Source organism: Telopea speciosissima, chromosome 8 (assembly GCF_018873765.1).
Source record: "Telopea speciosissima isolate NSW1024214 ecotype Mountain lineage chromosome 8, Tspe_v1, whole genome shotgun sequence".
Taxonomy (NCBI): Eukaryota; Viridiplantae; Streptophyta; class Magnoliopsida; order Proteales; family Proteaceae; genus Telopea; species Telopea speciosissima.
Genome location: NC_057923.1, coordinates 57,054,173 through 57,066,409, shown reverse-complemented (window position 1 = coordinate 57,066,409; position 12,237 = coordinate 57,054,173). Strand labels below are relative to the sequence as shown.

Sequence of the window (12,237 nt, the reverse complement as noted above, 5' to 3'; positions counted from 1 at the left end):
ATAGGCAAAAGACTGAAATTCCTTAGCAAATGCAGCTCTCGAAATATGGACCGAAATTTGCGAAATATTGTATTAAAGCCCCCTTCACGTGACACTTTAAGCCAAAATACCATATTTCGCGATATCTCACGAGATATCGAGATATTGTCGATATCTCACGAGATATCGATATCTCACGATATCTCACGAGATATCGACAAATATGGTATTTTTCATTTCGACCTGATTTCGCATCTCGGTAGCTCGAGATATGAAATGCGATATTTCCACGCGAGATTTTGAACCATGGTCGGAAGAGTGCACACAGCCCCTCCATCGTATACGCAAAGTTTGCAAATTGCTCAGCCCACGGGTTTGCCATGTTGAGCCAACACTTATCAACGTGATTGGTTAGGAGCTGAATCGAGAACTAGCATCACCGAACCAGCGGGTTGATAGTCAACTCTCCATGACCACGCCCAAAAGTAGAACCACGATAAGATGTACCACCACCACCACGGCACCCTCTCTGTAGAAGTGAAAAGGCAATTATCTTGTTGGTAGGAGCTGAATCTTCACCGAAGGGGATCAACTCTCAGACAATATGCTTCATTCATGAGGGATCTTCTCTCGTCAACAATTGACTTTTGACGGATTGAAGATCGAAATCTAACCGAGAGAGAAATTTGGCAACCAAAAATTCAGATCGTTGGGACTTAATTACAGCAGCATCAGTAGAGATAGGCTGGTATACATTAAGTTCTTCCCACATCCCCTTCAATGAACTGTAATACTCACCAAGGGATTTTCCATCTTGTTTAAAAGAGAAGAATTTCTCATAGAGATCATAAATTCGGGACAGATTTGTATCTTGAGAGTAGCTTTCCTTGAGTTCTTCCCAAATACCCTTGGCAGTTTTAGGAAACATAACATTAGAAGCAATGGAGGGTTCCATGCTATTCCAAAGCCAGCAAAGAAGGGTTGCATTCTCAGCCTTCCAATCATCATATTTGTCATCAGTAGATTTCAAAGGTTCCATGGTAAGGTATTTCATCTTCCAGCGAGCAGTGATATAGACCTCAAAGGCTTGAGACCAAAGTAGATAATTAGAAGCACCATTCAGCTTCACACTGGTAATCTGAATGTTAAAGTTGTCGGTAGAAGACTATCAGCCATTAGGGAAATTAATGGATGCAAACACCAATGTCGATAACAGCCCAAAAGAAAAGAAAAGAAAAGAAAAAACCTGATCAGGGTAAAATCAATAGCCTTGAAGAATAGGGCAGAAAAGCCCAATACAAAAGTATAAACTTTGATGAAGATAACCAGCAATAATGATGTATAATCACTATAAATCCAGCAGCAAGAATGAAGAAAGATCCCAGAGGAAAAACAAATCGATTTCCACAGGGTTTTGGAATATTGACTGTCAGGGTTTTAGGGGCAAGCAAGGAACCAATCTTCAAGGGCTTCGAACAGCAGCAGGAACATACACAATCAGTTGCAACATAGCAGGGAACTCTAGTCCTTCATGAATATATGACTAGAGTTCACATCAATATAAGCAGCATATGGTTGCTGTAGACCACGATATAAATAAAGAGGTGAAAAACCTTCAAAACAGCAGCAGCAAGGAGAATCTCGTGAATCAGAATTCAAAGCTCTGATACCAAGTAACAAAACTGAAGCTAAAAACTAACCTGCAGCAAGACAACTAGAAGAAAAAAGCAAAGAAGAAAGAAAAAGATCTGAGAAGAGAAGAAAGAGTAAAACCGAGAGAGAGAAGACTTCTCACGATTTAGTTGAATGACTAAATTGTGAGAGGCAAGGTTTATTTATAATAGAACTTTAAGTGAATTACAATAGAAAACACCCAAAATACCCTTGAGACATAAAACTAATTAGAACTAACTAGAAAGAACCATAAAAGACATAAATAACCCCAAACAACTAAACACGATAATCTTAACATATTCCATTCAACAAAATTGTGAGGAGGCTAAGCATCTTACAAATATTTATAAAAAAATAAAAATAAATTTTTTTTGGGGGGTGGGGGAAGTAAAATAAAACAGAATTCTAAACTATCCTAAACTCTACACATTGACTGCTGTTGGAGGAGTCCCTTGCAGACACAACTAACTAAATAGTAAAGAAATAGAAGACCCAAACTAAAAGGAAACAACTTTCCATCGCAGGCTATCTTCAATGGTCATTCCTTGACTCGAACACTACAATAAATAAAGAAAAAATAACCCAAACAGAAAAGGAACATCCACCCAGTCATAGGCTGTGATTAAGTGTCCTAAACTATCTTAATAACTTAACTCATGAATCCTGGATTTATTTAATATTATCCCAGTTTGTCTAAACAACTAGACAGCAATAAATAAAAGAGATAAACTCCTAAAATCTAGCCACGACTTGCTGGATACAAGATTCCAGAAAATCTGGAAATTCTAATCTGCAAGGTGTTGAAGAAGCTTTCAAACTAGGCCCCACAATTGGATAAGCATTGTCTGGTTCACAAAACCAGATCCGAACCAAGCTTGAACCATGGGCTTAGTTGTGAACCAGAATATTGACCCAAAACCAGAACCACAAAGGCTTCTGTGATCACGCTCCTGCATTATCTTGATACCTTCATAGTATAACCCCTTTATATCATTCATTTCGCTTCTCCTAATGAAACTGTTGTTTGTCACAAATACAGAGAGTGTATGTTTCTATGCGTGTGAACAAGCCAGAGAGCAGGAAAGAGAGATTATAGAAAAGAAACTACACACACCTGTAGCCAGGGAGACGGGATACCATAGTAAGTGTACTCTTGTGGGACATCGTGGTTCCTAGCAAGCCTCTCCAAGATTTTAACGCATTTTGGAAGACAACTCCAGTATGCGTCATGATTATTTGACACTAAAGCAACAAGAAGGCTCATAACAGATGTCAAAACTCCCAGATCACGCTCATCCAGAAGTTGCGCCATACGATCTGACCTGGAAAAGCATATGGAGAAACAGAATTATCAGAATTCAGAACTCATTAATATATCTTGGAGTGGAGAACATGCATGTTGAAATAGAACATAAAAGTCAAACTAACCAGCCATCTACATTCACAACGTCAGGATTTTTTCTGTACAGGCGTAGAAGACACAAAGCAGCCTTCTTTCTTACAAGTGGTCTACAGCTGCTGGACATCTGACAAAGAAGATGCAGCTTGCATCATTAATATTCAACTTGAAGTTAAACAAGACAGGAAAATTGAGCTTTTGCTTACAAGCAACTTTTGGACATCAAGTGCCAATGATTCAGAAAACTCTCTCCCACCAATATTCCCAACCTGTAAAAATCAAATACAACAATAAGAGCAGTTAATAATTTCGAAAAGATTTTGGATCAATCTATATTGAATCATTGATTGGCTGCCAACTAAGCTGCCATGTGACAGATATAGTGCAACCCATAGACGCTTGGGTGTGCCAGTCACCAACAAACAATATCTCTAAGCACATGCATATCACAAACATGGGGGGGAAAAGGGTGAACAAACTACAGCCTCCTTTAATCGTTCGGTATGTTCCAAGTTATCTTTGGTGCCTCCCCCTAGTGTAGCTGGCTCCCCAGGGAACAGGCTAAATGTTGTATCCTGGAGCTTGCCCGCCTCCTTACTGCAACCCTCTGTCCCTTCCCCTTGATGGTTGGGTGTTGCTCTGTTTGTAATTGCTCTCCTGTAATTTTCCTCTCTTCCCTCTTTGGGGGCTCCTTGTTTCTCTTCTTTCTTTGGTAATGAATTATTTATTCATCCAAAAAAAAAAACATCAATTCTCTCTTTCTCCTTTTGTTCTGCTTTTTGCCCCAAAAATAAAATAAAATGAAAAAAGTGGTATTTGAATCACTTAAATTGACCCTGAGAGTCCCAGCAACTCTGCCTTTCTTCTTTGGATCACCATAGCTCCACGTGCTAGCTCATCATGCTGTTTAGAACCATGAAACTACTATAGTTTTTCTAATCGACAACAAGGAAAGATATTTCATTGATGAGGTCATGTAAAGCAGGTACAAATCAAAACTACACAAAAGTCAAAAGGTATATGCGTATTTGCATCGAGCAGAATCAATTTCCTAGCACTGCAAACTTATGATCAATTTTCTTACATTCAATCAGGGTTTTGACTTTCCTATCCTACATCGCCTTCAAGGGAATTGGTCAAAATCACAAAGTTGGTATAAAGCATAGGTGGTTGCTGTATTCCAGACTGCCTGTAATGGAGAAATATCCCATCTTTCTTAAACCAACCAGTAATAGTCATCAAGAATGCTACTACCAAATAGAATAGGTACATTCTTCTGTGCCACTGTAATCTCCACACCACATAGAAAATATAAGCTGATAGGATGACAAAGCAAATATACTGCCTAGTGGTGCCCACTTGGGATCACCTATTGATCCAGCTTATAGACCCATTTTAAATGACAGGTTCAACTATAGGGACAAAGATCTTGTGTGGCTATGGCTTTATATTCTGCTCAGTTTTAATTTCTCCTTAACTCAAAAATTAGGTTTTTTAGAAATTTTATTGAGACTACTGAGTCTAAATTAGTCGAGATTTTGGTTGATATCTTTAGGTATGGTTCTAATTCACGTTTTGGGATCATTTTTTAAATGGTTTAGGTTGATCTTAGTTACAGCTATCATATGGGCCCATTGTAGGATACACTTCTCAGTTTTTCCCCTTTTTATTTTATTTTTAAAAAGCAACTATAATTCGTATTGCTGCTTAACAAAAAAAGAAAAACAACGCGTATTCATTGTTTGTAGATCAGGAGAAATAGGATACACTTCTCAGTTTTCCGCCCTTTTATTTTATTTTTAAAAAGCAACTATAATTTGTATTGCTGCATAACAAAAAAAAGAAAAACAACATGTATTCATTGTTTGTAGATCAAGAGAAATAGGGTAGGCAAGTGTATAAAGCATTGTATACCTATACTTTCATATGTTTTGATTAATGAATTGGTTCGTGCGACTTTTCACAACCATAGTGATTGGTTTCTGAAGAACTAATATGTGTTGTGGATTTTCAAGGGCTACTAGAAGCCCATCATAGAATAAGCAAAAATTCATTTCAAAGATTTCTTTTTTACTCTTTCTCTAGCTGTTATGCAACTGCTTGAGTTATTTCATAGATGTATTACTTTCTTTAATCTTTGAAAACACTGAACCAGGACTAGACTTTATCCACCCTAAACCCTAGCTCCAAACTTTAAATATCCAAGTCTTTTAATGAATCTTGTATTCTGCTACAGTTTCAACTCGACTAGTAATTTCCATTCCAAACCGTAACCGATTGAACCAAGCTTCTATAACTTCCCAATATTTAAACCCACCCTCTTTTTTTCTTTTTTTTGGGTGGGGTGGAAGAAGAGGGGAGTTTCTCTTCCTTGCTGGAATCTAGAATCATACACCAAGAGTTTGCTAATTTCGCAGTCTCAACTCTGTTGAAGTTTGTGCCACACCACAAGTTTGCTTGAACATTAAGGTACTAAGAGATTAACAAATTACAAGAAGTGAAATGAGAAGTTATTTATGCACATATGAATGAAAGCTAACAGTCTCATTTAAGCATAAACTATCTGCTTGCAAACATTTCTGTAAATCTAAAACAGGAGCATGAATTAAAAGGAGAGGGGGGGGAGAATCCCTCAATCCAACAACTAAAACAGCTTAGTTTATTCCATACCATGGTCAATGCCAAGCACTGGAAAGTTTCATTGCGCCCAATAATATCAGTGCGTACAGTATTAATGGCCAATCTGAGAAAATCATGGTTCTCATTAAGCAAGCATGATGTCACAATGTATCCAACCTGCAGCAATATTTAGCATAATAAAAATAATATATCAGTGCAGCAGTCATGTGCTATTAATCCAAGAAACAGTTCAGCAAAAGGTTGAGGATGAAAACATGAAGAAACGGTGGATATAGGTCGAATTTTTGGTATATTTCAGTTTCGACACACATCTAAATGAAATAGCATGTGAATTAAGGGGTCTTCAATGTTTTGGTTTATTCACCGAAATGGACCATATTTCGGTGTCATTTTGGTGGTATATTTCGACCCTTTCGGTCATTTTGGTGGTCCGTGGTCAGTGTCATTTCAGCCATTTTGGTGTCATTTCCGCCACATTTTGATGGTATATTTCAGTTTTGACCAAGGTCGAAACTGAAATCTCAAATCTTGAACCTTGACGGTGGATAGATGGGTACACATACAAAAACTAGATGCTGAATGAAGTATGTTTCCATAAGAACAAGATCTAATCATGTCATGCACCTACAGTGCGTGAGAAATGAACTAAGCTCTATATTCTATATCCTTCCTTCGTAAGTTTGTCAAATTTTATGTCATAATCTTTGTTTCTGTTACTCATTGGGTTACATCATCGGTTTCTTTCTTCCCCCTCAACCCCCTTGAGACAGTACGGAAGTATGGATTATTCAACCATCTTCCAAAGAATACAGTGGAGTTCCCTCTTTTTTTCTTTTTCTTTTTTTTTTTGGGGGGGGGGGGGGAAGGCAAAGCAAAGACAATTTTGATAGGTAAGACGAGGGGAAAACCCAAAATTTACAAGCCATTCTAGCATAGAGATATAAACAACAAAAAATACTGTACAGGGGAAAAATATCTCTCCATAATTAACATGTATGATCTCCAACCATCAATCTGCACTTGGAAACCTTCCATCTCCATAACTCCTTTGTAGATAAAATGATAAAGCAAGCCCATCTCATCATAACATATCCAATGCTAGAAACCACCAGGGGCCAACTTCTAGATTTGCCATCAAATAGCTTCCTTCTCCTCTCCTTCCATAAGCCCCCCAACAGATACATAAGGAAGCAGCTTCCATATAACAGACACCCTTGGATTGTTTTGTGTATTAAGCCATGCTGAAAACAAGTATTTTACACAGAAAGCAGAATAACCATTCAACAACAAACACACAAAATATTTCTATAACAGCTGAACAAATTCACAAAACAGAAACAATGGTCAATCATCTCCATACCAGCACCCCCAAGGGAGCTTCGCAATTTCAAATTAGCTCTCTCTATGATTGAGCCCAGATTCACAAATAGATTCATAAAATGCCTTCCCCAAAAATATATCCTTACACCATTCTTCCAAAATCTGCAATCCTCAAAAGAAAAGAACATATAAATTATTTGCAAGGAAATTACAAGGACAGTGATCCCAGTACGAATTTATTCTGAACGCTGAACTCCAACTGACACATTTTCATTCATTTCCATATACTGCTGCGCTGGAGATTTTTTTACGACCACTAGATTTTATAGTCTAGAGAAAGCAGTAGCTAAGAGGGCCTCTCCAACCAAAACATCCTCCGACAACCTGACCTTGGAACCATACCATGAGGAAGTCTAACTTTTTTTTAAACTCCAACCCCTGTCCTGCACCATGTACTTGCCCACAATCAGCATTCTTCAATGGGCCACAGGCATAGTTTAAAATCTCGTTTCACCAGGAAAATATCCGAGATACCAAGATTTTGGCGAAATTTCGCTGAAATCTGGTCCCTTTTCACATGATATTTCGGTGGGTTTTAGGCCAAATTAAGGCCTGATACTTCATGGAAACCCTATTTTAGATTATATAAACATATGTAAATGTTCATACTGCAAAAATAGTCACCCAAAGTGGTGTTCTGGATTTGCACCCTTGACTGGCAGTATGCGGTCAAATCCTAATGTATACTTACACATTGTCTAAGTACTAGAAGACATAATAAGCAAGTAAAACATACAAAAATAAAGTCAGTCATAGTCATAGAATTAAGTACATAATTTGATGTCAATACACTTTTGACTTTCCAAATACAAGTGTCTACTAACAATAATTGTAGTGCCGTCCAGGATCGATCTCACTCATGGTCCAGTGGACCCAACGTGCATTGTTCTCTAACTGTAGATCGGCCTCCGGTGTCTAACATATAATAAATTCATCACTAACCAACATGTATTGATGATATGTTTTTCAAAAAAAAAAAATTTTAAGAAAGTGGTTTTACCTGAAACAGTGGAGCAAGTTTCAACGATGTTTTCCCAAGTGATCCCGATGTTGATGCAGCGAAAATTCGAAGAAGAAAGCACAAAATCTCGAAAAACCAGCTTATAAGTGTGAAATGGAACTTCTCAAGAACTCTCGGTCAAAATTTTGACCAATAGTCATGAGTTTTGGTATATAGCTGGCTTTTGTAACATCTGGCCGAAATTTCGGTGAGATGTTACAAACAGTCAAAATTTCGACCGAAACGTTGTATTTTTTCAATTTGACTATGCATTTCGCCTCGGAACAACGGAAATTTCGCCGAGATTTTGAACTATTGCCACAAGCTCAACATTGAATTTACGAAGCCACCTCACTAGTATAACTCTATACATTAGCTCGATATGTCTAATTTCCAAATCCACCAGATTTTAAGGCCAACAAACCCACTTACATTTGACCAATTTTATGGTTTTTTTCCCCTCTGTTTCTTTAACCAATCAATTCCTTAACATCAACCCCATCCCACAAGAAGTTTCTAATATTCCCCACCTTTAAAACAAAACCCACAGCATTCGGAATAAATAACAAATAAGTTGGCATGCACTCAGCATACTAATGAGGATACTTTGAATGAAGTTAATATGGCCCAAGTAGAAAGATGTCTCTGCTTCCAACCTCAGAACCTGCTTTCCATCCTCTCTATGGTGGGATCCCACAAAGCAACCATATTTGGCTTAGCACCAATAGGAACTGCTGAGTACATAAAAGGTAATTCACCTATCAACAATAACAACTCAGCTTTATCCCAACTAAATTGGGTCGACTAAATGGATCCTTGCAAAGACAAATATTATTAATAAAAGTAAAAAGGAACACAACAACTACACTACACTAAGTCATATACACACTACATGTGGTAGGCCACATGGATCCTTGCCCTCCAGTCAGCTCAATTCGACATCATACTTGAGACAAGGCCTGTCTATGCATGTCTTTTCTCACCACTTCTCCTATGATCATTTTAGGCCTGCCCCTAGCTCTTTTAGTACCTTCAATCTAGATCAAGTCACTCCTCCGAACTGGAGCATCCAAAGGCCTCCGTTGGACACGGCCATGCCACCTCAAACGACTCTCACGTAGCTTATCTTGGATCAGGGCTACTCCTAAATCAGCTCTAATATGATCATTCCTTACTTTATCCTTCATGGTTTTACCACTCATCCATCTCAACATCCTCATCTCCTCTACAATTAACTTATCTATATGACGCTTCTTAACTGCCCAACACTCCGCGCCATACATCATAGCAGGCCTTATGACTGTCCTATAAAATTTTCCTTTAAGCTTTAAAGGAATCCGTCGGTCACATAACACTCTGGATGCCCCTCTCCACTTCATCCATCCTACTTTAATTCTCTATGAGATAACAACAACAACTCAGTCTTATCCCAACTAAATGGGGTCGGCTACATGGATTCTTTCCAAACAAAGTAGGGAAAACTGAGGTCCTCACAAAGGGAAAGGAAAGTAAGAGAAATGAAAAATAAGAATAAAAAATAAAAAGAAGAAATGAGATAAGAAAAGTGAGAAATGGAAAATGAAAAATGAAATATGAAAGTAAGAGGAAATAGGATAGCCCATGCAGTTAGGAGAATCTCAGCTACATGTTGTCAACAACGTGGATCCTTGCCCTCCAATAAGCTCTGTCTGAGGTCATACTTAGCACAAGAACCAAACTATGCATGTCATTCTTCACAACCTCACCTATGATCATTTTAGGTCTCTGCCCCTAGCACTTTTAGCTCCTTCAATTAGAAAATTAGAATCAGATCACTGCTCCTTACTGGGGCGTCCCCAGGCCTCCGTTGCACATGGCCAAACCACCTTAGACGATATTCTAGGAGCTTGTCACTGATCGGGGCAACTCCCACATCAGTTCTAATATGTTCGTTCCTCACTTTATCCTTCCTAGTTTTGCCGCACATCCATCTTATCATCCTCATCTCTGCAACACATAGCTTCGCTACAAGGCACTTCTTAACTGCCCAATATTCCGCCCCATACATCATAGCAGATCGGACAACAGTCTTGTAGAACTTTCCTTTAAGTTTTAAAGGAATGTGTCGATCACACAGTACTCCGACCGCACCTCTCCACTTCATCCATCCCACTTTAATTTTTTGTGAAACATCATCTATGTCACCTTCTTTGTGTATGATAGACCCCAGATATCTAAAATAGTCACTTGGTGGTATCTCTCTCTCCTCAATTTTCACCATGTCAACATCCATCATAGTGTGACTAAAGTTACACATCATATACTCTGTCTTTGATCTGCTAATCTTAAAGCCTCTGGATTCCAAGGTCGATCTCCACATCTCTAACTTAGCGTTAATCCCTGCTTTTGTCTCATCCACCAAAACGATATCATTCTGTGTGAGACATCCGCTTCTATATCGCCTCCCTTGCTGATGATAGATCCTAGATACCTAAAATGATCACTTTGTGGAATCTCCATCTCATCAACTTTCACCCTCTCAAATTGAAGCACTCCATCTCCATAATTTGGTCAAGAAAGTCTCTTTCCACGTGGTTGTGTGCGTGGATGCCAGGTAGATGAGTCTACAGAATAAATTTTCAATACTACATGCACACAACTGCCAAGACAATTGTCACCAATGCAATCCTAGATGCTGCTTAGTCCAAGCTGGGTGCAAGCATGGTTCAAAAACTCGGTTTCGGTACTGGTTTCGCCTAGCCAAAAAATCGTGTGGGGGCTTTTTTTTAACTCAAAGGCTGGTGTCGGTGGGTTTTAGACCTAGTTTGTGCCTGAAACTTGATACTCAACCCATTTTAGGCCATTAAAAAACAATGGCACTATTAGAGTTTGCAAAAACAAAGTCCAAATAGGAGTTTAACTTTAGTCCCTAGGTTGATAGGTGATGACGAACTAAAATACCCTACTCTACACATAATTTAATAATAGAAAGCAATCAAAGAATTCAATTAATGTAAAACAACTTAAATAAGCATTAGAAATGTAAAGTAGGGTATTTTACATCAATCTTAGCATATATGATATACCTCTATCCTTCCAAGACATGTTTCCGAAGCCAGTAAGGCTCAGACTGTGTATAGGATTCCCATGTCGAAGTGTTGCTGAAGAAATGTGTGTAATCTACCACACAGCCTAGATAAGTTTTGTCATCAGCTATCCAAAGGTACCCTATCCTAGGGTATAGAAGAGGCGGTTGCGATGGGAATAATGGGATCGATCCACTACTACAGCCATCAGGCATGTATGATGCAATTAGGAAGCTAATTGACGTCTCTGGCAAGTTTTCCGTTGAAACAAGGTGGCAAAAGCTCAAAAATAAGCTCACCATTGGTTTCCCTGTTGAGTTCACCGAGACAGTAGAGTTTTTGTCGAGATCTTGACTATCTCGGTCGAGATCTTTCCCCTTTTAAACATGGTTTGGTCCACATCTCTGCTGAATCTCGACCAAGTCCGTGTAACTTTGTATTTCGCCTCTCATCTCGACTCGCTAATTGAAAAAGCAAGATCTCACCGATTTCTTGAACCATGGGCGCAAGGGCCAAGAGATTAGGGATTGTCTCAGTAGGCAACTAGCTAACTCAGTTTTAAGTATGACCATTAGAAAAAAGAACCTTCTATGTCTTCTTTACTGACCTCTTCATTTGTCTGCTTCCTCCAACTTCTTCAGTGGCTTTAGGCTTCCCCAATTCCACGTCTGCCTTATCCAGGAGAGGTTTCCGCAAAACACTTCCTGATAGTGGTTTGGACTTCACTCAAAAGTCTGTCAACCAAGTGATAGAACTTCTACACCAATACCTAAGCGATAGCACAAACACTTCTAAGGAGACAGCAACAATGAGAGTTGAGTCACTCCACATATTTGTCCAGCACTGGAAACTGAGACAGATTTCTTATTCCATCGCTTGATGCACAACTTTTGCACCTTGCCGGGCTCCAAGTGCACACCTTCACTAAGGCATGCACACAAGTCCAGGCGTCAGGTGCAATGACCCACATGCTTGTGTGAAGCCTGTGCCTATATCGCAATTCTTTTTTTTTTAACCGTATGCATCCAAAGGTGCATGTACGGTTCCTAAAGGATACTATTTTGTCCTAATCAACCGACTTCATCGTGAAAGATTACTTT

At 38.8% G+C, this 12,237-nt stretch overlaps 1 protein-coding gene across 1 annotated transcript in view; it reads right to left on the bottom strand.

The window, feature by feature from the left end:
- The window catches only part of LOC122671668 (AP-2 complex subunit alpha-1-like), a 48,528-nt gene that overhangs the window by 33,338 nt on the left and 2,953 nt on the right, over window positions 1-12,237 (bottom strand). The window contains exons 3-6 of the mRNA XM_043869029.1: window positions 5,723-5,848; window positions 3,259-3,321; window positions 3,082-3,179; window positions 2,768-2,975 (exon numbers count right to left, since the gene is read on the bottom strand). Coding sequence (XP_043724964.1) covers window positions 2,768-2,975; window positions 3,082-3,179; window positions 3,259-3,321; window positions 5,723-5,848 — 495 coding nt within the window. The remainder of the gene's footprint in view (window positions 1-2,767; window positions 2,976-3,081; window positions 3,180-3,258; window positions 3,322-5,722; window positions 5,849-12,237) is intronic.